The sequence below is a fragment of the Gracilinanus agilis genome, chromosome 2 (genome assembly GCF_016433145.1).
Source record: "Gracilinanus agilis isolate LMUSP501 chromosome 2, AgileGrace, whole genome shotgun sequence".
In the NCBI taxonomy this organism is placed as follows: Eukaryota; Metazoa; Chordata; class Mammalia; order Didelphimorphia; family Didelphidae; genus Gracilinanus; species Gracilinanus agilis.
The window spans coordinates 656,274,469-656,300,150 of NC_058131.1; the positions used below are offsets into that span (position 1 = coordinate 656,274,469).

The 25,682-nt window shown below is 41.6% G+C and overlaps 1 protein-coding gene across 47 annotated transcripts in view; it reads right to left on the reverse strand.

Annotated features, from left to right (window-relative positions):
* Positions 1-25,682, reverse strand: part of CELF6 (CUGBP Elav-like family member 6) — a 90,302-nt gene that overhangs the window by 573 nt on the left and 64,047 nt on the right. For 2 of the 47 annotated variants that reach the window (XM_044662718.1, XM_044662717.1), the window contains 9 exons: positions 8,616-8,664; positions 5,428-5,556; positions 5,013-5,092; positions 4,525-4,668; positions 4,074-4,215; positions 3,546-3,695; positions 3,212-3,274; positions 2,736-2,816; positions 2,440-2,583 (listed from right to left, as the gene is read on the reverse strand). In XM_044662718.1, the coding sequence (XP_044518653.1) occupies positions 2,440-2,583; positions 2,736-2,816; positions 3,212-3,274; positions 3,546-3,695; positions 4,074-4,215; positions 4,525-4,668; positions 5,013-5,092; positions 5,428-5,556; positions 8,616-8,664 (982 nt within the window). Of the gene's footprint in view, positions 1-2,439; positions 2,584-2,735; positions 2,822-3,208; positions 3,275-3,545; positions 3,696-4,073; positions 4,216-4,524; positions 4,669-5,012; positions 5,093-5,427; positions 5,583-8,608; positions 8,665-25,682 lie in introns of all 47 variants that reach the window. The other 45 variants (XM_044662750.1, XM_044662746.1, XM_044662749.1 and 42 more) reach the window with 45 other exon arrangements.

A 25,682-nucleotide genomic window follows, 5' to 3' on the forward strand; every position in this document is an offset into this window, starting at 1 on the left:
GAGAGAGAGAGAGAGAGAGAGAGAGAGAGAGAGAGAGAGAGAGAGAGGAGAAAGAGAGACAGACAGACAGACAGACATACAGACAGAGAGACACAGAGAGAAAGAGATAGATAGATAGAGACAGAGGTGTGTGTGTGTGTGTTGTATTTTTATAAAAATCCAAGTTTTAAAATTTTGTTTGAGAAAATTTTCAAGAAAAGAAGCCTGCTTTGAATCCAGAAAATGAACTATTTGGAGAAAGATGCCTGCAAAAATCTACACTGAATCAAGACAATCCAGAATGAACTTTGGGGTGCAACTAATTGAACTGAAAGGGACTGAACACAATTATTTTGAATTGTAAACTCTTATGCCAAAGGGGATTGCCCCCTAACTGGCTTTTTGTCAATGTGTCTAGCAAAACATTGGTTTTGTTCTTTCTATCTCTTCTACTTACCTCTTATCTCTAACTATTGTAGTTATAATTTTAGGGGTACAAGATGATTATGTCAAATGATCAATTGGGGAGACAAGTCTCCCAAGTGATCATAGGGGGATTGTGATAATGAGATTAAATCTACCCTGCCCATCTTTAGTTTTAATCACCAAAAGTGAAAACATCTCCATTTAACTCACAAGTTGGGTGGTCTGTAACCCACGTGTGCTAGAGTAACAAATGAGAATTTACTGACTGCCTCCTGGGCAGTCCTAAGAAAAGCATCTGTTGTGATTGGACACGTAAACTAAGAGGAGGCCACAGGAAGTAACACAAAAGAGGCCCCTTTAAAAAGAGACCTCAGTGAGCTGGGCCCTCTCTTCTGGTTCATGACTGGACTTGGAGGAGGTCTGGAGCTAGTGAGACTGTTCCACGTGTTGAGTGTTAAGACTGAATCTTCCTGAACTTCTCTTAAGGAACTTCCTTGAGACTCTGTGGCTGAAGCTTTTGCTTCATTTGCCTTCAAGGCCCCTCAGGCCTCTGGCTTTCCTTTGACTGAGGGTTAATTATATCTGCCTGGATTGAACTAGGGGATCAGAGCAAATTACCTACTGTGTTAGATTACTTATCCTATCTTATCCTCTCTCTTATTTCCTTATTTCTTCTTCCTCTTCTCATTTGTAAATAAATTTTCCATAAAAGGCATTTTAACTTGAGGTTATTCTTTAATTGAGGATTGATAATTGTTCAATCCTCTGGCGACCAAACCTTTTAATATATTCAACCAAAAATCTTCTTTTCCCCCTTACAGTGTGTGTGTGTGTGTGTGTGTGTGTGTGTGTGTGTGTGTGTGTGTGAACTTATTCACAACCAGGTTTACTGAGGTCTTAATGCAGTAATACCTTTCATCTCCCTGGGAGTTCATTATTTGACTAGGATGGAAGTGAATCTTATAGCAAAGATTTCATCCCAGCAGTGACTCCCAAGGAGGGAGGTTTGAGACTAGTCTGACTTTTCCTCAACTTTCTGTCCTGCATTGATCTGTCTAATTTATCCTTTGACCTTTTTTCTTCTTCCTTTTTATTTTTTCTTCTATTCTTCCTCTTTCTGCAGGAGGACCATGATAGTCTCAGATCTAACCCTTCTCTAGTGGTTATCAGGGGTCAGTTGTACTCAAGGAACTTCTACTTTCTAAATGACTGCAGGACCATTTGCAGGCCATTGTGATCCAGGTTCACCCACATTCAGATTAATACTTTAAAAGAGATGGACAGTATATATGCCATCCTTGTGTTGACATCATGCTCCCTTGTAGATCATAGATGTTAGTATCTTGCTTCACCTGAGGTTCCAGTTCCTGAAACAGGGTCTGTCTAATCACAGATACTATGAACTCCTTTACTACTGTTTTGACTTCCAGAGTTCAAAACTCTTGGGTTCTCTTGCTCAGGACCTCTGACAACAGAGAGTCTCTAGAATGCCAGTCCTGGACATCTTCTAGATGTATTAAAAAGGCAAAAAGCTTCATGTTCATCTTTACCTAATTAAGCTGAGCTCTTAATCCTGGCATAGTATCACAGAATCTCAGAGTTGGCCAGCAACTTGGAATTCATCTCATCATATCCACACCTAATTTTGATTTCTCCCTAACCATCCCTGACAAGTGACTGTCCAACTTATACTTGAAGATTTGTCATATTTGGAGACGGCCTATCCCATTTGGGGGTAGCTATAATTATCAGAAAGTTCCTTGGATTATATATCTTTTATTTACTTGAAAGATTAGAGCCTCAGGATGAGTGGTCAAATATTGTCTTGGGCCTGGGGTGTCATGGCCACAGGATTTGGGCTTTGGTTCAGAGATTGCCTATTGGGTGCATCAGGCATCATAGGGGTTCAGAGACTGGGTGCTAATGGCTCAAAGTGAAGATGTCGGAACTCAGAGGTTCAGAGCTGGGGATGCCTGGGCTCAGAGGATTAAGGATCAAGTTCAGGGAAATAGGGGCTTCCAACAGGACACTCACCAAAGCATTTGCTCTGGTTCGTGGCACGGTCTACAAAGACTTTGGCAGAGATGACAGTGCCAAAAGGCAGGAACATCTGCATGAGCTCGGCGTCTCCGAACTCTTGGGGCAGGTGATAGATGAAGAGATTACAGCCTTCAGGGCCTAGTTAGAGAGGGAAAAGACAGGTTAGTGAGGTTAGCTCTGTGGCTCCTGACAAGAGTGGGGGGGAGCTAGAGCCTCACTGGGCTCCCCGAAGAGTGGTCACGAAGGTCACTTGTTCGGGATGTTTTCCTCAGCCCTGGCACCCTTCTTACCTTCTCTCTGCTGCTGAGGCAGGACTGGGGGCTGTGGAGGGAAGGCTGTGTTCACAGGGGCATAGGCGGCTGGGTACGCTGCTGGAATGAGAGAAAAAAAAAAGGAGGAGTTGCAGAGTTCTCTCACTAGCGACATCCTAATCAGGTCTCATTCCCACTCTTTTACTCAGCACATATGGGTCATTTCTACCTATCAATTCCATGTCTACAAGTGGAATTGTCTCTCCCATAAAATTGAGCCCTCTCAGAGGATGAGGACCATATTCAAGCCTTGGATACTATATGCTCCCTCCAACGGGGAGCCCCCAAAGGCCATGAAGCTCTTCTCCCTTTCAGACCAGAGGACATCCCATGCTCTGGACAGGTCCTCTTGGCCAATGCCCTCCATCACCCTTTTTCTCCTCCCCCACCCAGCCTAGAGGAAGTAGGTGGGAAAGAGGGAATAAGAAAAGACCATGAAAAGTCTGAGGCAAGACCTGCATAGTGCTGCATTCCTGCGTAGGCCTGCTGGAGGGGGTCTGCCACACTGGGGCTCTGAGCTGGTGAGAGACAGAAACAGAGACAGAAAGAGGTGGCGAGGAAGAGAGAAACAGAGAGGGACAGAGGGAGAGAAAGGGAAAGACAGACAGAGAGAAACAATGAGTATGAAGGAGGAAACGGGTTTTCCTCACGATGATGGTCCACGGGAGAATTCCCTCTCACAGGACAGAGGAAGCTCCTCCCTCATCACGGGATGTAGGTCTTTTGGAGCCTGCTGTGTCCATGCCTGGGGGTGGTGAGTGGGGAAGGCAAGGGGAGGAGGGCGCCCACCTGGGTAGGGGTGGAGACCGTTGGTGTAGAGGGTGTCCGAGGTTGGCTGCCCATTGGTCTGGGGGGTGAGGGGACTGAATCCATTCACCCCAATGGGAGCAGCAATGCTGGGGACAGTGCCGGTGCTGATGCCTGGTGGTGTGCTCGTACCTAGGGGCCATAGGGAAGCCAACGTCAGGCCTTTCAGCCTGGATTCAGTGGGCAGTGACTATCACCAGCAGCACCCTTTTCCCTCTAAGTCAAGACCGAAGCCTCAGGGGAAAAGAGCAGGGCTAGCTACACTTCCCCTTTGGTGATGGAGCCTTTTCAGGAGGAGGTTCGCTGTGGGACCTTTGCCCCAGAAGGAGAGAGGATGGGAGGGAAGAGGCAGCCGTGACTCGAGACCCTTGACATCTCGCCTCACAACCTAGTCTTTTCAGAGGGTTCTGGAGAGAGGAGGGCAGGGGCAGGGGAGATGCTTGACTTAGAATCACCATTCCTTTTCCATTCACTCTCCTCCTCCCCACTCATCCTTCAGGCGGCCAGTACCTGATGAGGGTGTCACAGGAGTGGCGACGAGGCCACTGACATTGAAGGCAGCCATCTGCTGCATCTGGGCGGCGGCAATGGCTGCCATGGGGTTGAGGCACGTTCCTTGAGCTGCCATCAGAGCTGCCTGCTGCTGCATTATCTTTAAGATGGAAAGAAGGGATTATAGGGAGGAGAGAGGGCAGAGAAGAAGCAGGATAGGGAGAAGAAAAGGTGGAAAGGAAAAAGGATGAGTCACATTGATTAAGGGAGAATGGGGTGAAAGATGGAGGATATCCAATGTACCCCGTGAACTCCCAGAGAAATGAGTGGTCAATGCTCTTTTCTAGGTTTTTGTGCCCGATTCCTTATGGAGTTTGTGAGTTAAAGGCACCACTGGGGGAAAATGCTATCATTGACGTATATGGGGGAAGGGGTAGATGAAGGATCCCAAGGAGGAGGCATCTCCTACCGCTTGTGTGTACACTCCACAGGCTCCAAACTGTACAGTCATCGGGTGAAAGATGCCCAGCTGCCCAGCCATCTGGTGCATCCTCCTTAGTGTCCGCTCCTTGTCTGTGTCAGCAAACTTCACTACGAGACTGGAGGAGGCTCCCTAAGCAAGATGGGATAGAGGGAAGGATTGTATCATCACTGACTATTTCTCCCCTTTTGAGAACATACGTGTTTTGAACCCCAACTCTCCCCCTGCCATTCCACTATGTCCCAAGTTTGTAATTATGTTTTTTCTTGTAGGGGAAAAACCAAGAAAAAAGGGAGGTAAGAAGGAATCCATAATTTGGGATGGAGGTTCAACAACGAAGATCATGGTAGAGGTGAAAAGGGTGTAAAGAATGGTTCTCATTCAACTCAGGCTCTTTATCGCCAACATGGGGGTGGGGGAGGTGGGCTTTCTGGACAGTCCCTCTCCTCCCTTGATCCCTTAGGACTTCTTCTCACCGGCATGTTCTGGCTGCCATGAAGGCTGTTGATGGCAGCCTGGGCCTCTGCTTGGCTCCCAAATTTCACAAAAGCACAGCCTGGAGCAAGATAAAATTTGGGTTAGGTCAAATTGTGGGACCCGGATAACATTCTGGGGTTAGATCCTCATCATATGGTTTTTCAGGATGAAAACTGGGATGTTGTTGGGTCAGGGTTGGGATCACAGGGTCGGCTTAGATCACAGTATCCAGACCCAGTCTATTGGGTCAGTCTGGGGCTAAGGGGCTGTGTAGTGGTATAGTCAGTTAGAGGTCATGAGGTTCAGGATGGGGTTAGGTTGGGATCATGGGACCATGGGATTAGGATGGGGTTTAGGGTTAGGATGAGGTCATAGGGTCAAGGTTGGGATCAGCACAGAGTAATGGGCCCACACCTTTGCTAGTTCCATCAGGGCCCCGGAGGATGGTACACTCCTCAATCTGGCCAAAAGGCTCAAACAGCCGCCGGACATCCTCCTCGCTCTGCTGCTTCCCCAGCATCCCCACGAAGAGCTTCCTGTCTTCTGAAGGCAAGCCCCATGTGGTGACCCTAGGGCTGAGTCCCACCTACCTAGCCCTTCTCTTGAACCCTAGTCCTGGCTATGAAGTCTGAATTTCCCATTTTTCTTACTCCTCCTGGGGCCAGTGAAGGTCCCCTCTTAGCCTGCAGTCCAGTCTCTTCCCATGTAGCCTATAAAGCAGGGCCTGGATTACTGAACCCTTTGTCTAATACTGAGCCCTTCTCCCAATCACTGACCTACCATGTCCCTCACTGAGCTACTATCTCTTATTATCAGCCCTACCCTATTCCTTCCTGAGTTTCTATCCCCAACACAGAGATCTCATTTCCCTCATTAAGCTCCTTTCATTCAGCTTTTATGTCTGTGACTGATACTAAACTTTTCTTGAGTCTCTATGTCCCTCAATCAAACTCTGTCCCTAACACTGAACCTCCATTTCCATCACTGAGACCCTAACACCAAGTTCCCATATGTAACACTGAGATTCTATCTCACACTAGTCTAGTAAGCTCTAAGACCTTGTCTTATTTAAACTTTGCATCCTTTCCAGTGCCTAGCACAGTGCTCAGCACATATCTGCCAAATTAAATCCGTGAGACTTTTCTATCCTTGACTTTGAGCCTCCATCCATCCCTATGCCTGGAATGAAGTAACTTCCTCTGTTAAGGGCTTTGAATCTCCCCATATAACATCCTTAAAGATGCCCAAGCCTTGGGGTGACCCCTACCTTTCATTAAGTGCCACAACCCCCCTGGCCACTTCCCTAGCACAGGTCAGTTTCCAGACAAGGTGGAATATGTATGGAGGGGGAGAAGGGAGGAAGTCTGGTGAGTAACCTTCGTTTGTAAAGGAGAAAGGCCATTGAGGAGAGAAAGGGAAATGTAAGATGGTAAGGCAGGATGGAGAATATTGGCTCTTCCAAATTCCAGGATGATACAGGGTTAGAACCTGAAGCTCCTGTAGTCTAGATGAAGTTAGTAGTCAGTTCATTTGGGATTCCCTTTGACCCTCCCACCAGGCTTCTCTTGAGACTGTTTGGATGCTTTGGTGGTCCTGTCTTCCTCCCATTTGCTTGGCTGCCCTGAAACCTGTCCCCCAAATCATTTTTCACAGTGAAACCCTCAGGATGCCGCAAAAGGCTGAAGATTCTAAAGATAAGAGGGAGCTGGTGGCTGACAGTGATGTCCCAGCCTGTAGAAATAGAAGGCAGGCAACCTGGTTCCTGGGGTCCAAGGGAGAAAAGAGGGTACCCTAGTAGACCAAGTCCTCAATTCAGACTAAAAGCCAAGGGTCTTGTAGAGATTGAGAGCCTTACCACTTAGACTGAGGTCTGGGATCAGGGCACAGATGTTTTTTGCCCAGTTTCTATATTCTTTCTACTAGCAGACTATTAGAAGAACTTTTGAGGGGGCAGAGCTCTGGAGGTGGGTTTTCTCATGATTAGAAATCTTCCCTCTGACATCATATGAGTCTGATCACATATCTTCTTTGGTCCCATCTAAACCTTCATCCTCTGCCTACTCCACCTTATTCTTTAAGTTCCCTCCAAGACCTGGAACCTGGGAGAAAGTGTAGTCTCTGACCAAGGCTTGTGGGGTTCAGTGCCTGGTGGACTGTCTCATCAGTTAATGCTAAAGTTCAAAGTCCTAAGGGTAGAGTAGACTTACTCCCACTTCAGAGGTACTTTAGTGTAGGGTGAGGAGGGACAGGATGAGTTGGGGTGAGGGGAGGACACAAAGACCACATGGTTCATCAAAGTAGTGTTGACAGCAATACATGTTGACTCAGACTAGGCAGGGTAAGAGTGGGGTATGTAGATAACCATTCTTCCCATCATTCTCTAGGAAATCAATCTTAGTGAAGGCAAGCTTCTTTAAGGCTTCTATCCCCCCCCCCCCCCACCAAAATACTTGCTCTCCTCAGCTAGAGGAATTCTTTTTTTGTTTGTGTGTGGAGGGGGAGGTAAACTGACTTGTGACTTAAGTCATAAAAGGAACTTCCAATGAGGACATTCTTCCAGAGCAGACCAGCAAGAGGTCTGTATCTTATTGTTTTAGTGCAGGGGTTCTTTCCCTGGAGTCCATAGACCCCTCATAGATTGCAGGGACATCATGAACTTGGATGGGAAACAGATTAGATCTTTATTTTTACTAGCCTTTAACTGAAAATTAGCATTTCTTTTAATTATTCAAAAATGTTATTCTGAGAAGGTTTCACCAGATAGCCCTAAGAAGTCCACAGCAAAAAAAATCCCCTGTATTCAGAAGCCCTGTATAAAACGTTTCCCAAGATATTGAGAAGTTAAAGAAATTATTCAGTCACACCACTAATATGAGTCAGAAGCAGGACTTGTGTGTCTTTAGGGCTGCCCTCTACTCTCCCACATTGCTTCTCAAGACAGGCCATAGGATCATAGACTTAGAGCCTAAAGGAGACTGAGAGAATCTCTGCTCTCTCTCTCCTTCTCTTCCCTCTCCCTCCAGTTTAAAAATGAAGGACCTGAGAGGATTGTATATCAAGCAACCCTGGGAGGGCAAGCTGAGCCAATATTAATGAAATGCTACAGGAAATGTCTCCCTGGCGAGGTGTTAGGATTAAGAGAGGGCCGCCATAGTCATAGCTTGCTGTCATTTTGGCCAGCACCTACAGGGCCTGGTCTTCCTCTGGAAAGCAGCATCCATGGCTTCACCCTTCTTCACTCTCTCTCTTCACAGAGGTTGCTTACAATCAGTGTAGGGGACAGAATCCTGAGAAGCTTGGATGGCTGAGATAGCCAGGTCTACAGAAGATTAGGGGCTACCCTAATTGGGCAGTTGAGGCTCAGACTTCCTCAGAAGGCACTTCTAAAAGTGAGGGCTATGCTTTTCTGAGGTACCTTATCTTCACCTCATTCCTAAACTCAGGGTTGTCCTAGTGGAAGTCAAGTCCTAACCCTAGAAGTTCTACTTGACACTGGGCACACAAATCCTGGACTGGGGATTGGAGGGAAAGTTCTTCTTTTCCCTATTTCCCACCCTCCCCCCACCCCCAATCCCAGGGTATGGGAAAGGGCAACGAGCTACCTCCTCGGCCTTCACTGTCAGCAGGCTTCACCTGGATAGGGCGGTTCATCTGAAAAACAAAAGATGAGCACATGAAGTTAGGTTGGGAGAACCCTTAGCTGAACCTAGTAAATCTAGCCTCTGACCCATGTGGAATTCCAGTACTCCTGATCTCCAGGGTCCCTCACATCCCTAGTCCCTGTCTGGCATGGATCCTTCAGGCCTGACCCAAACTCTGGCCTGAATAATTCCAGTAGATTTCTATTGTCTTTGGGATAAAATTCTGATTCCTTTGGCATCTGAAGCTTTTCATCATCTTTTTTTTTTTTTTTTTTTTTAAATCCTTAACTTCTGTGTATTGGCTCCTTGGTGGAAGAGTGGTAAGGGTGGGCAATGGGGGTCAAGTGACTTGCCCAGGGTCACACAGCTGGGAAGTATCTGAGGCCGGATTTGAACCTAGGACCTCCTGTCTCTAGGTCTAACTCTCAATCTACTGAGCTACCCAGCTGCCCCTCATCATCTTTTTTTTGGCCCAGTTTCCATATTCTCTCTATTAGCAGATTACTGGGAGGAATTTTTGAAGGGGCAGAACTCTGGGGGTGGATTTTCTCATGATTAGAGGTTTTCCCTCTGACATCATATGGGTCTGATCACACAGTCTTTTTGGTTCCACCTAAACCATCTTTCCTTTGCCCACTCCACCTTATTCCTTAAGTTCTCTCCCAGGTCAGGGATCAGTATAGTCTCTGACCAGGGCTTGTGGGATTCCCTGCTTGCCTATCTTTCCAGGATTATTGTACAGTAATCCCCTTCATGTATCCTATATGAAAGCTAAACAGATTATTCATATGCAATATTCCATCTCCCATCTCCAGATCTTTGCACGGTCACCTCCCCTTAGACCTTCCCATCAAATATTTATTCTCTTGATTTCAACTTCAGAGATGAGGTGGTAGGGATTAATGTTAGTGACTTGAACTTTGATCCCATCCACTTGCCTTAACCTCCTAACCCAAATACCACAAGGCTTAACCCCCCACCTCACACATCCTTAGCCCGAGTATCTTATCCCATCCCCAGAAGAAGGTGTGGGATGTCCCCTGCCCACCAAGCGATAAGTGGGGTTATGAATTAGATGGAGTTTATGGGGTCTCACCTGGAACAATTGGCTATGAGCTTTGAGATTCTCAGACAAAAGAAGTGTTGGAAATTCATAGCCCCTCCTCCCTACTTTTGGAAGAGCCAAGCCCAGACCTTGTAGGCACAGGGACATCTGCCTAAGTTGGGGGTGTGGTGGAGAAATGTTTAACTTCTGGTGTTCTAGACATTTTTCGAGCCCTGTCTAAGAAGAGACATTGCATCTGGCAGACACAAGTCACTACCATCATTAAGTATTAACTGAGCACTTAAGCTATCCCCAGATGGCCCCATTGCAGGGTACTACTGAGGAGTCAGGAGGAGAAACCACAAGCTCTCACCTCCAAGAGTATACTGTATAGTGAGAAGGACAAGACCCACACAGTTGGAATAAAACAATATAGCAAGGGTCAGAGTTCAGAGAAGGGAGAGATCAGTGTGGTGGCTTCCTAAAGGGCAGAGGACTAGATTGAGTCCCTTCCTTACTCATATCCTGGATAAAACATTTTTAAAGAATATGATGGATCTAACTATCCTTCAACTTGACTCCAAGCTCTTGCAGCCAGGCTGATCATATAGTTATGTAGAAATTTATGATCTACAGAATTCACAACTCTATTGGGTAGGTAATACAGATACAGCTGTCCCCATTTTATGGATGAAGAGACTGAGGCTTAGAGACATCATACCATGTCACTCCCCTGCTCCAGAAGTAAGAGAGGTTCCTATTGCTTCTAGGAGAAAAAAGCCAAACTCTTCTGCCTTTAAAACCTTCCACAGTTTGGGTGACAGCCTACCTTTCCAGGCTTACTTACTGCACAGTATTCTCCTTTATGAGATAGCATATGCTGTAGTTCAGCTAAATTGGTCTGGGTGTAGTTTCTCACATACAGCATCCCATCTCTTATCTCCATGTTGTTGCACAAGTCGCCATGATGCCTAGAATACTCTCCATCCTCACATCTGCTTCTTGGAATCTGTAGTTTTCTTCAAGGCTCATCTCCGGGGCCCCTTCCCCACAGGAGATATATCTCAATTTCTTGACTTTCTCTGCACTCTACCTCCACCATTTTTAGATATTACTTTGTATATATTTTGTATGTCCTTATGTGATTTAGTTGTATACACGATGTTTCCCTCCCACAGTACATGAGCTCCTTGAGGGCAAGGATTATGTCATTGTATTGCTGTTGCCTGGCACAAAGTGGGCACTTAATGCTTGTTGAATGAATAAATGATTGAATGAAGTGATTCTCCGAGGGTAAACAGGGATGTGAGAGCAGGGCTTGAGTCCAGGTTCTGATCAATGTGCCTGCTCCCCTGGTACTTCGATCCAGGGAGAATGGCGCCCTGGACCATAAACACCAAGATTTTGGCCACCGGAAAGGTACTCTCCTCATTATAAATTAATAAATTGACTTTCTGGCTTACAAATCTGTTTACAGTGAACTTGTCTAGCACAAATCAATTCCTTAGTGTCTCGTGGCTTTGGGGTGAACTAATGAAATTGAGTTTCTGAACTGTGACAGTCTCATTGTGGATCATTCCTTTAATCCCCAGACAGACGGCGGGAGCTGTCTGCTCCTGAGACAGACTTAATATGTTTGCATGTAGTACATGGAGCTCTTGGTCCTCAGAGAGGACAGCCAGGCTGTATTCTTTCTGAGAGGATGGATAAATGGTGAGACGTGAAAGAGACAAAATGAGGAGGATCGGGAGATGATGGTGGACAGCTCTAGCTAGACGACTTTGACATGGCAGAGGAACCATAAAGTATGAGAGTTGGAAGGGACCTCAGAGGTACTATTCACTTGACTACTTCCAGCAATGGGGAGCTTATTAACTTTCAAGGCAATGCACTAGATTATTGGACAACAAACTATTAGAAAGCTCTTCCTAACATTGAATCAAATCTATTTCCCTCAGGTTTTCACTCCGGTTCTTCTCTTCCTGGACAAGCAGAATATATTTAATTCATCTATCTATCTATATCTAATGTCTATATCTATCTTGAAGAAAGCTACAGATTCCAAGAATATTTAATAGATTTAAATACATCTAGATCTAACGTTCTCCTCTTCAAGTTACATATCACCAGGTTCAGCAATGGATTTTCATGTAGTGTGGTTCTGAGTTTCTTCACTGTCCTGGTCAGCTTCCTCTGAAGAATAAAACTTGTCCACATTCCTCCTAGAACTGAATCTAGTACTCATATGTGGTCTAAGTACAAGGGGACTTGTTTTATTTTATTTCATAGCAATAGATTTTTATTATTTTATTATTTTTATTTTGAATATTTTCCCATAGTTACATGTTTCATGTTCTTTCTCTCTTCCCCAAAGCCCCCCATTTCCCCAAAGCCAATGCACAATTCCACTGGGTTTTACATTTATCATTGATTAAGACCTAATTCCATTTTATTGATATTTGGACCAGAGTTATCTTTTAGCTTCTACATCTCCAATAATATCCCCATCAGCCCATGTGTTTAAGCAATTGTTTTTCTTCTTTGTTTCTCCTCCCTCAGTTCTTCCTCTGAATATGGCTAGTTTTCCTTCTCACAAGTCCTAGTTTTCTTTCTCATAAGTCCCTCAACCTTGCTTGCTCTGGATCCTTGCATTGTTGTTAGTAGAGAAGTCCATTATATTAGATTGTGCCACAGTGTATCAGTCTCTGTGTACAATGTTCTCCTGGATCTGCTCCTTTCACTCTGCATCAATTCCTGGAGGTCTTTCCAGTTCACATGGAATTCCTCCAGTTCATTATTCCTTTGAACACAATAGTATTCCATCACCAGCAGATACCACAATTTGTTCAGCCATTCCCCAATTGAAGGACATTCTCTCATTTTCCAATTTTTTACCACCACAAAGAGTGCTGCTATAAATATTTTTGTACAAGTCTTTTCCCTTATTATCTCTTAAGGGGACTTGTTTTAGACTACTTTTTATGCATTCTTGTTTTGGACATCATTCTCCTTTTTCCTTAGTGAATTGGTGCCTGCCTCACAAATGTTCTCTCTTCCCTTTTTCTTTCTTCTTGCTTTCATACTAGGGGAATTCAAAATACATATACATATTGATACATATCACCTGATACAGTAGATACTTAATTGATACTAGCTGTCTGACCATCCTTATTTCTTTGATTTCCTAGACAAATAGCATATATATAAAAATTACTTTATATAAAGTTAATGTAAATTGTAACTTTTAGTTATTTTTTCTTTCATTTGCATGATTTCATTAGTCTGCATTTTAAAAATATTCCTTAAATATAGGATTTCTCAAAAGCCTTAGTGCCATTATAGGTTTTAACAGCTTTGGGGATACTCTGGCTATAATTTTTATTGGTCTAGTGTTCCATTGCTTAGAAGTTTCACAATTTGATTAGCTAATCCCTAACTGCTGGAGTAGATTGTTTCCAGTTTTTCTCCATTACAAAGAATGCAGCTATTCCTTTTCTTTATACAAACAACTCTCTAATTTAATGTGTAGGGGAAGAGCAATCAGGTTCCTCTAACTGAGGAACATGAGATTGAGTCAAGACTAGTACCATAGCTAAAATAATAATTTCTTCAATGATTAGGGAGGTTAAGCATATTTCAAATGATTATTTGTCATTTGCATTTCCTCATTTGTAAATTGCATGTGCATGTCCTTTTTTTTTTTTTTTTTTTTTTTTTTTTTTTAACCCTTGTACTTCGGTGTATTGTCTCATAGGTGGAAGATTGGTAAGGGTGGGCAATGGGGGTCAAGTGACTTGCCCAGGGTCACACAGCTGGGAAGTGGCTGAGGCTGGGTTTGAACCTAGGACCTCCTGTCTCTAGGCCTGACTCTTACTCCACTGAGCTACCCAGCTGCCCCTTATGTGCATGTTCTTTGGAGAGATGGGGATGGGATTCATAGATTTATATAATTTCCTTGTGAATCAGAATACATATAAGTAAATAATGATTAGATTTGCCTCATAGGGTTTGTCTTACTCTATTGCTTTTGTTTTTTTAATCTTGGTTTTATATATATATATATTTTGTAATATAACTAAGTAACTGATTGGGTTTATTTACAAATACAATTAAATTCCTTGACCTTTTCTCCAGTGATTTCTTCCATTCATTGAAAGGATAATTTATTATCTTCCTTCTTTAGGTGAGACAACTGTTATTTCATATACTTTAGACCTTTAAAATGTTTACTTCATGGATACAGATGGTTTTTTATTATATATTGTTGTATGGAACTAATCAATTTCCACAATATTTCTATCCAATTTTTTTTAAACCCTTATCTTCTGTCTTAGAATCAGTATTGTATATTGGTTTCGAGGCAGGAATGCGATAAGGGCTAGGCAAGGGGTTAAATGACTTGCCCAGGGTCACACAGCTAGGAAGTGTTTGAGGCCAGATTTGAACCTAGTACCTCCTGTCTCTAAGCCTGGCTCTCAATCTGCTGAGCCACCTAGCTGCTCCCTCTATCCAGTTTTTCTAACAATTATTATAACCATTTCTTCCCCACATATTTAATATCCATAGATTTGCCAAATGCTTAACTTTTGTTTAAATTTCTTTCTGGGATTCCCATTGTCTAGTGTTTCCATTTTTTGTTCAATATCAGATTACTTTAATAATTGTCATTTTTAGTATATTTTAAAGTGTGATAAGGCAAATTTCCATTTGTGGGGTCAAAGCACCCTTTGATATGTTTGTTTGTTTGCTTTTGGATTTCATGATCATTTTATCAAGTTTTATAAAGTAAGCCATTGGGATTTTGATTGGCATTGCATTAAATCAATAAACCAATTTTAGGAGTATTGATATTTTTGCTGTGTTCAATTGTTCTGTTCCTTCGCATGATCTGTCCCTGCAGTTCAGGTTTTATTTTATTTATGTCAATAATGTTTCTAACATTATCTTAACAAGGGGCCTGTGTGTACTTTGGGAAGTCAATACCAAAAGATCTGCTTTTTTGGTTACTAATGTAAGGCAGCATAGCCATAGCATAGTAGAGGCAGGGTCCACCTTGGAATCAGAAAGACCTTAATGTACTCCTCTGATACATCTGGCTACATGGCTCCAAGCAAGTTGCTGTACTTCTCCATCTATTTTCTTACCTATAAAATGAGTATAATATTAGCATCTACTTCACAGATTTGTGAGGACCAATGAAGTAATTTGTATAAAATATTTTGCAAGCCATAAATCATTACAGAAATGTTAGTTATTAATAAAATTAAGAATACAGTAATTAAGTAAAAAGTAATAATACAATACTATTCTTTTTAGATAACCTCTCAGCACCTCAAAATAACTCTCTCAGAGTATATCACTAATGGATCAGTTGCAGATTTTTATCATTGGAGGGAGTTTCCATACCAGAAACTCCCTATATCACTGAAAGCAAAGGTAGAGGCTTACAAAAACTTAATGTTTGTACTGTTAGTCATTATTCAGAATTAAAAATATTTAGAATTAGAATGCAGAATTCAAAATATTAATAACTTTTTATATGTCCTTTTAAATCCTATTAAGTAAATCATGTGTTTACTTGTATGCATCTTAATCTTATTTTGGTAATTTATGTATAATTTCAACCTAATAATTTCCATTATGGTCTGACCATGTAATGGACAGAATTTCTTTCTTTTTCAATTTACCAAGTACTACTTTTTGCCCAAGAATATTATTGATTTTTATTTAAGTCCTTCTGTACTTAGGGGAGAAAAGGATATCTCCTGACGTTGTTTAGCGAACTCTACTAATCTCTGATTTATTTGGGGGTTGTCTTTTTGCTTAATTGATCTTATTTTAATAATGGGTAGTAATGAGATCACCTAGCATTTTGAGGTTTTTACTTACTACGCTTTGTATAGCCATAAACTTATATAAATATAACTGTCATCCTCCTTGAGACCTATTAAGTTTACTATTTTGATGAGATTTTTACTACTTACTCTCTTTCACAATGATATAATATCTTGTCTACCCCTTTTCATATTTTCTGGTTTGAATTTCACTTTATTTGATAGCTGCCTTGTATATATAGTAAGTGCTTAATACATGTTTGTGGAACTGTGCATCCATCTTCCCATTTTTAACCAAGTCACTGAACTCAAGAATTGGAAGGGACCTCAGGGACTTTTTAGTCTTACTAATACTTGCAGGTAGGAGCAAAGGTATAGACAGTGAGATGGATAGAGAGATGAGGAATCAATAATCATGATGTCCCAGCAAAGTCTAAAAAGTATTACCCAGTTTCTCTTTGATGCCTAATGTAATAGTCACCATTATAGAAGCCAATCATTTTATTTTAGTCAAATGATTATCAGTTGCAAAATTTTGTTGGTTCCTTAAAATAACATTAAAATGCTATCTTTAATGTAAAATATAATGTAAAAATGTATTTGCAACATGTTCTATTCTAGAAAAGAGTTATTTGCTCAACTGAAAAGAGAAGAATGGAAAACTAGGAGGCAGAAATCTTCTGACTCCAACTGTTGAACCTCTGACTGCAGGGACCTTTCAGTTGTCCATTCTTGGAGATCAATTGAATGAAATAGAACAAACATTTTAAATTAGTCTACCATATGCTATTGTTTATTCTGGTTAATTATGGAAATCCTCCCTTCTCCTGCCCCCCAATTTATTTGAATATAGCTTCTCCATTATTTCCTTTGAAATACCCTCTAAATGACCATTATTCTTTTTTTTTTTTAAACCCTTAACTTCTGTATATTGGCTCCTTGGTGGAAGAGTGGTAAGGGTGGGCAATGGGGGTCAAGTGACTTGCCCAGGGTCACACAGCTGGGAAGTGTCTGAGGCCGGATTTGAACCTAGGACCTTCTGTCTCTAGGCCTGACTCTCAATCCACTGAGCTACCCAGGTGCCCCCTAAATGACAATTAGTCTGAACTTTAATTTTCTGGTTCCATCTTGAAGATCAGCTTTCCTCTGCCCCAGGTAATTGCCTTTTCATTTTTGTTATATTCTGGTCTTATTTTCACTTAATTTTCAATATCTACCATCAAGGTTTTTCAATTCTTTGACTCCCTCTCTGCTTTTTTTTTTTTTTTTTTTTTTGCTGCCTCCAATGTTTTTACTTCCTTATTGTTGCTTTCTAGTTTAACTTTTTTTTTTTTTAAATTATCTCCCTTCAAGTTCTTGGGAGCTGAAATTCATACTTTCTTTCAATTCCTGTTAGGTATCTTTAATCTATTGAAACTTATTCTGTGGCATATATCGGGATGTTTTGGGTGCTCTTATGGCCTGTATTTCTCCTGTAGTATTACTCCTTTTTCCTTTATTGTAGAAGTTTTTGACTGTCTTTTTTCCTTCAATTTACTCATTGTCCTACAAATATGTTTTATTTTTTCTTGTATAGAGATTTTTTTTTTTAGTGGGGGAGACATTTCACTGGCATTTGAGGAAGTAGTTGAAAGAGTTGTTCTTGTTCTATAAACTGTCTTTCCTTTAACTTTCAAAACTCTCTGAAGTAAGTGTTGTTATATCCTCATTTTACAGATAAAAAAGTTGAGGCTGAAAGAGGTTGAAAGACTTGTTAAGGATTCCATATCTAAGAAGTATTTGAGTCAGGGTTTAAATTCAGGTCTTCCTGACCCCAAGTCCAGATCTCTATGCACTCTGACACCTATTTGCTAACATTCATCTCATTTTTTCCTCCTTTCTCCCCATTTGTCAGTGTATACTGAGGCTGTGTTCTTGGACCTATTCTCTCTCTCTCTCTCTCCCTCTCTCCCTCTCTCTCTCTCTCTCTCTCTCTCTCTCTCTCTCTCTCTCTCTCTCTCTCTCTCTCATCTCATCTCAACAGCACCAATGAGTTCAACTATCATTTCTATGACTCCCAGATTTATGTATTTGGCCCACATTTCTCTCCTGAACACCATTCCCTCATCTTTCATATGCCCATTGGCAGGTCCCAAACTCACTCATTACCTTTCCCCTAAGCCCACTTCCACTTATCCAGGTTCCAAATCTGAGAATCCCCTTTAATTCTTCACTGCCATTCTAGCCTATTACAATCTTCTCCCAATGATCTTCCTGCCTCCAGCCTTTCCCTTCTTCAAAACATTCTCTGCACAGATGTCAAACTGATATCAAACCTTGTGACATCCTTGCTCAAGGAGTCTCACTTATTTCATGTTGCCTATAGGATAAAACATGTTCCAACTTTGACATTTAAAGTCCTTCACGATTTGTCCATCTTTCCAGGTTGACTCCATATTCCTTCCCCTCCTACACTCTATATTCCAGCTCCATCTTCATGGCTCCCTCTTCCCATGCCTCTTGGAACCTTGAAACTCTTTTCAAGGCTCAGATCAATTATTACTTCCTTCAGAATCTTTTTTTTTTTAATGCCCCTGGTTGTTAGTGCCCTTCAATTAGTTGTATATTTTTACACATATTTTCATATCTATGAGTATGTTGCACCACTATGAGAGCTGCACCACCCGCTCTCAGTAGAATGAAAGTTCCTTCAGGGAAAGAACAGTTTCATTTTTGTCTTTGAAGTCTCAGATTTTCTTGACACACAGCAGGTCCTTTATAATGTTTGTTGGGTTGATTGCTTGACTGGGCAGTTCATTTAATCTTTCTAAGCCTTAGTTTATTCATCTATAAAGGATAGGAAGGGAAACAATAAACTGGGGAAAACATTTTTATAACAAATTTCTCTAATAAAGGTCTTATTTCTCAAATCTATAGAGAATTAAGTCAAATTTATAAGAATGTAAGTCATTCCTAAGTTCACAAATTGTCAAAGCATCTGAACAAGTAGTTTTCAGGTGAGTAAATCAAAGCTAACAATAATCATATGAAAAAAATGTTCTAAATCATTCTTTTTTTTTTAATTAAAAAATTTTTTTAAAACCCTTATCTTTCATCTTAGAGTCAATGCTGTGTATTGGCTCATAGGTGGAAGAGTGGTAAGGGCTAGGCAGTGGGAGTTAAGTGACTTGCCCAGGGTCACACAGCTGGGAAGTGTCTGTGGTCAAATTTGAACCTGGGACCTCCTGTCTCTAGGCTTGACTCTCAATCCACTGAGCTACCCAGCTGCCCCCTAAATCATTCTGGATTAGAGAAATGCAAAATAAAACAACTCTAAGGTACCACCTCACACCTATCAGATTGGCCAATATGATGGTAAAGGATGATAAATGGAGAAGAAGTGGCAAAATTGGGATACTAATGCATTGCTGGGAGAGTTTTGAATTGATCCACATTGTACATAGTAACAGCAATATTGTGGAATGGTCAATTGTGATAGACTTAGTTACTCTTAGCATTACAATGATCCAGACAATTCTGAAGGCATTATGACAAAGAATGCACTCCCCCTCCAGAGAAAGAATTGTTGGAGTCAAGATGCAGATCAAAGCACACGATATTTCATTTTAGTTTACTCGGGTTTTTAATTTTAGGGTTTTTGTTTTATGTGCTATTTATGTGATTCTTTTACAAAAATGAACATGAAATGTTCTGCATGATAATATATATGTACATATACATATATATATAAAATATATAAAACCAAGATTGAATTGTTTGCCAGCTCCAGGAATGGGGGAGGGAAGGGAGGGAAGGAGACAATGGATCATATAGCTTTGGAAAACTTATGTAGAAATTTGTTATTATAAGTAATTGGTAAAATAAAATATCTTTACAATAATAAAAAAATATAAAGGGCAGGGCTGGACCAGTTGATTTCTAAGGTCCTTTTCAGTTTGAACATTCCAAAAAACTAAGAATGTTAAGGGAAAACAAAAACCCAGGAAAGACATAAGAAGGAAAATCCCACAGGATGTAAGATTTGGTGTTGCCTGAGTTCTATCCTCATGCCTGGCTAACCTAATTAGGCCTTAAGTACTTCTGGCAGATTCAGTTCTTTGGCTCTAGGAAGATTTTCTGAATCCATTTCAGATATGAAGCTCTTTAAAAAAAATTTTATTTAATTAATTAATTTAGAATATTTTTCCCTCTCCTTCTCCCACCCCCTTCCTATAGCCAATGAGCAATTCCACTAGGCTTTCCATGTGTCATTGATCAAGACTTATTTCCATATTATTAATATTTGCACTTCAGAGTCTGACATGTAACTTCTTTCCCTGGATTCTTTTGTCTGTGGGTTCTTACTCTGAAGATCCCATTAGAGGGCTCTGGGAGATTTCCCATTTTTCCAGTCCATGTCGGTTTTAGGTGGCATATGGAATTGTTTGCGACATTAGGTTGTTTGGGTCATTCTCTTATTAACCAATGTTTACAGTGAAATTTCTTTCTTGTCCTATGGGAAGGAAGTAACTTTTTTTTCAGATTCGGTTACCATTATGTTAACTCTAAGCCTAAAAATATCATTAAGCAGAACTCTAACTTTAACCCTAACATTAATTCTGATATGTATCCTTAGGATGTTTGAGTCATAGAAAACTCTACCCCAAACTACTCTTCCTGAGTCTCTGGAGTGATGATGTACTAGGAAAGTTCCTGTGGATGGTTCCCTGAAATGATCTCTACTCTTTTTTTGCCTTTTAGGAGACAGTGGAAATCAAGAACTCTATTCTTGTCCTCCCTGTTCTGGTCCTCCCTGTTACTAGGGCCTTCCCTCTTAGATTACTTCCATGTACTCTGTATATATTTTGTAGTTCTTTACATGCTGTTTCCCACATTAGACTGTGAGTTTCTTGAGGTCAGGAACAGTGTTTTTGCCTTTCTTTCTATCCCCTAGAATTTAGCATACTGCCTAGTATAGAGTAAGTGCTTAATAAATACTTGGTAATTAATAGATCCTGACTCACACTTTGCTTCTGCTATTTAGTATCTTTGTGAAAGTAACTTAACCATCCTACGCTTTCCTTCAAAGTTCCCTCATCTGTAAAATTGGGTTAGGTGACCTCTGAGTTCTCTTCCAGTTCCAGATCTATAATCCAATGATTCTCCTCTTCTCTCTTCTTTGTAGTCACATAGCTGGCTCAGAGGAGTCCCCATAGCTGTTTCAGGGCTAGTGAGAGTTGGGGTGAGGAAGTAAGAGTAGAAGATGGCTCTTTGTTGTAGGAGAGATGGAAGGATGATGGCTAAGAGAGATGAAAGGGATGGGAATGTCAGTTCCCAAATACAAGAATTCTAGATTTAATCTTCCCCCTTTTGAAGCTGGAAGGATCAAGTTTTTAAATAAAAATAAGGTTTACTCACTTCCCTCAAGACAGAGCAACTGTTGTCCTAATTCCTTAAGAGGTTGCTTAGGTTTGAAAAGCAAATAAGATTAGGAAGAGCTTGTCCTCTGAGATAATGTATTATGAATCATGGAAGAGAGTTTTCATATTTGGGGGGGGGGAATGGGAGAGAGATGTCTCTGATCAGTTAGTCATTTCCCAAGACTTCCCTAAGCATCAAGGGACAGAAGAATGGAAAGGCCATAAGGGCTAATTCCAGGGGCGCAATGTGGGACTTGTGGATTTGGCACTAGAAGGTGGGGAGGGCTATGGGAATAATAATACCATTTACAGAGCACTCTGTAGAACATTTCACATGTTTTCTTTCATTTATGAAATATGAATTAGGTGCTATAGTTATCTTCATTTACAGATGAGGAAACTGAAGTTGACTGGTTAAATGATTTGCCCAGGAGCAATCGATTAATCAATAACTATTTAATAAGCACCTACAGTGTTCCAGGCATGGTGCTAAACCCTGGGAATGCAAGAGGTGAAAGACAGTTCTGGAATGGGTTACAAAGCTAGTTGATTTCTGATGCAGGATTTGAACTGTCTTCCTCTTCTTTTTTTCTTTAAACCCTTACCTTCCATCTTAGAATCAAGGCTATGTATTGGTTTTAAGGCAGAAGAGCAATAAGGTGTAGGCAATGGGAGTTAATTGTCTAGCCCAGTGTCACATAGCTAGGAAGTGTCGGAGATCATATTTGAACCCAGGACCTCCCATTTCTAGCTAGGTTGTCTATCCACTGAGCCACCAACCTGCCCCCTGAGCTCAAGTCTTCTTGACTTGAGGGTATAGAGGGTGTGGAGTCCAGCACTCTATCTACTATACCATTTAGTGGATTAATACTAGGGACAAATCAGAATTTCTAGGTAGTTCCAGTTGCCCAGGCCAAGTGTTTTCCTCTGAAAAATAGACCAGGTATGTGCAGGATGAAAGGCATTTTATGGATCTACTTCAACGTCATCGGGGTATTCAGGTTTTTGTAGACAGTCCCGAGCTGGAGATAAAGCCAAGTGATAGAGCTAAGAATAGAGTCAAAGGCTGGAGCCTGAGGGGAGGAAGATCACGAGCCAGTGAATCCTGAGAGGCCTGAGCGAGGGTGAAATCAACTAGGACCAAGATGGAAGAACCAGAAAGAACCATTCTCTGGACTCAAGAATGAGGCTGAGCTCCCACTGAGTTCATCATCAATATAGTCATAAAGTCCAAGCTCCGAGTATTGCTTTGGAGGGACCAAAGTATACTGAAAAAAACTCTGTCTAATTGAATAGGTCGGGGGGAGGGCAAAGAAACCTGTTCTTTCAGTCTCCCCAGTGAATTTTTTCTCCTTTGCCTGAGAATTGAAAACACACAGGTAAGGAAATGGCTTTCTTAAATGAGAGCAATCATTGGGATCTTATGAATTACATAATTGTAAAAACTAGCACTTAAATGGTGCTTTGCAATTTGCAAAACTTTTACAAATATTAACTCATTTGATCTTCACAACTCTGCAAGGTAGGTGCTAGTATGTTCCTCTTTTTACAGATGAGGAAATCGAGGCAAAACAGAAGTTAGTTGACTTGTTCATGGTCACACAGCTATTAAGTACCCGAGGCTGAATTTGAATTCAGGTTTTTGTGACTCCAAGTCCGGAGTTCTATCCACCACACCACCTAGTTGCCCTATAAGATTCCTCATGTCATTACAAGATTCTGAAAGAACTATCATATAGGATTGCTGAGATGGCCTTAATCTCTGGCGACTTATGGAGAATGACAGAGGTGCCACAGTACTGGGGGAGAAGGTAAATATTTTGTTACTATAAGCTAGTGAGCTGCCTCATGCATAAATTCCCAGTATAGACCTAGAATGAACTTTTAAAAGAACCCTTACTTTCCATCTTAGAATCAAGCGTATGTATTAGTTTTAAGGAAGAAGAGCGATAAGGATTAGTCAGTGGGAGTTAAGTGACTTGCCCAGGGTTACACAGCTAGGAAGTGTCCGAATCCAGATTTGAACCCAGGATCTCCCAACTCTATACCTGGCTCTCAATCCACTGAGTCACCTAGCTGCCCCACACTGTGATATGGGCTAGGCAATCAATGACTTTCCCAGCATCACACAGCTAGAAAGTGTCTGAGGTTTGAACCCAGGTCCTTCTTACTCCAGGTCTGGAGCTCTATCCATTTTCTAATCTAGCTGCCCTTTTAGAATGAATTATAAAAAGGATGATATGTGAGCACTTACAATTTTAAAGCAGTGATCACTGCTTCACATAGCTTCGTCGAGAACAAAACATTCCAATTTAACCTCATGTCTTTTTGGACAAAGTTATTACAATAATTAATGTAGACATAATGCTGTAGACATAATATATCTGGACTTCAGCAAAGCTTTTCACAAAATCTGTTGTTATATTTATGGATAAGGTGGAGAGATGAGGATTAGGAAGACAGAAGGATTTGAACCTGAAATGAAAAAGTGCTGATTTATAAATTGATCCATTTGAAGGGAAGTTTGCCAGGGAGTGCCTCAAGGCTCTATCCTGGGCTCTTATTCTAGTTAACACTGATATTAGTGACTTGGCTGTTGGCACAGATGGTATGCTGATCAGATTCTTAATAAAATTCCAGATAACGTAAGTCTGGGAGGGACATTTGTAGAGAAGTGGTAGATTAGATAGACACAATCAGGTGGGAGAGCAAATCTAGTATCCTATAATTTATGTAAAGTCCCTCCATTTGCATTCAAAAGATTACAGTTCAGGGGAAGATATGGCTAGAAAGCCATTCATATGAAAAAGATCTGGGAATTTCAGTGGACTGAAAACTCCCATTTTGAGGGGAAGTCTGGAATTGGGTAAAGGGTACCTTGGGGTGGAGTCTCTCTACCAAGGACAATCAACAACTCTTTTGTAATTTACTGTCTTAGAGAATTGCTTGGTGCACTCAGGGCAAATGACTCATCAGAAGTCACGCAGCTAATGTGTGACCTGTCAGATTCAGAATTTAAACCCAGGCTTTCCTGGCTCCGAGGCCAGCCCTATCTAGCCACTACATCACGCAGCCTCTCCTAAGCTCAGTATGAGTCAGCATTGTCATGTGGCAGCTAGAAGAGCTAATGTTTTCTTAGGCCACAGGAATAAAAGAGAAAAAGGGAAGAGACCTGCTGTATGTACTCTGTTCTGGGCAGACCATACTAGAGGACTGGATCTAGTTGCAGGGGCTGTATTTTAGGAGTGACATTGTCAGTCTGGGGTGTGTCCATCCAGGGGAATGTTTCCAGGATGGTGAGATGTCTAGAAACCAGGCTACGATGTAAGCAGTCGAAGGCTCTGCATATGTTTAGCCTATAAAAAGAAGATTTATGGGGGGGGGAACCTGAAAGTTATCTTCAAATATCTGTGGAACTGTTATGTGCAAGAATGAATAGATCTGCTTTGTGTGGCTTCAGAGGGAAGAGTTAAGTGCCAGGTACAGGGAGGCAGATTTCAACTCTAATATAGTGAAAGGCATTAAAAAAATTAATGAGTTGTTCAGAAATGAAATAGGTTCCCTCCCTATCAATGACGATTTTCAAGGAGGTGTGATATATATATATATAGGATTTGTGTTTTGGTTGCAGGTTAGACTAGACAATCTCCCATCATGGAGTCCCAGGGCTCCACATCCTGGTTCTTGTTATTCAGTGCCTACTTTAGCACATTGTTTCAGTCCAGAGAAAGAATAAAACAGTCCCACGGAATGGGGGTCCAATTAGCAGAATGCAATTTTAAGAAGTCTAGACAGCTACGATTAGATTTCAAGGCTGAAGGGACCATCCTATAGGTTGGGGGTCCTGACTGAGTTGTGGTGGGATAATGAGGAAATAGTTTTCCCATGAATTCATTTATTCATTCATTCAGCAACTATATATGGAAGTACTACTATGTGGGGCACAGGGCCAGGAGCTGGGGAAAACTTTAAATAAGGCATATTAAATAACTTGTATTTTACGTTTTAAAGTTTTCTGTTTGTGTGTCTACAGTTGGGTGTTTTATTCCATTGCCTTTTGTATCTTTTGCCTTGGACAATAAGCAGGGGATAGAGGGAAAGGGAAGAATTGCCAGATAGCAGGTGGCTTTACCTGAGAATGTAGCATCTCCCTTTTTAGAAGCCAGCAAAGTAGGGCCAACTCAACTGACCCATCAAGGAAAGAACAAAAATTATTGGATTCAGAGAGAAAGAGAGAGAGAGAGACAGAGACAGACAGACAGACAGAAAGACAGGGAGAGAGAAGGAAAGGAGAGAGAGAGACAGGGAGGCAGAAGAAGAAGAGGGGAGGGGAGAGGAGGGAAGAGAAGGAAAAGGAGGGGAAGAGAGAAGGAAGAAGAGAGACAAGAGAGGGAGAGGAAGAGACAGAGACAGATGGAGAGACAGACAGAGACACAGAGACACAGAGAGAGAGAAAAAAGAGAAAGAGGGAAAGTGTGTGTGTGTGTGTGTGTGTGTGTGTGTGTAACTTCTAGCCTTATTCTGCTGAGAGATCACCCTCTCTTGTTTTTCCTGGGCTGCAGCCACACCCTTCTATAGGAGAAGAGGGGCATATTTTTCTGCAGGTGTTCACCTTCCCCTCCTACCTCCCCAAATGCACCTTTTCTGCACCAATCCCTGCCCACCTCCTCCTCCTCTAGCTCTACAATTATTCTGGTTACCAGGACAACAAGCAGCTTCCCTATTACCATAGTGACAGGCCATGTGCTAT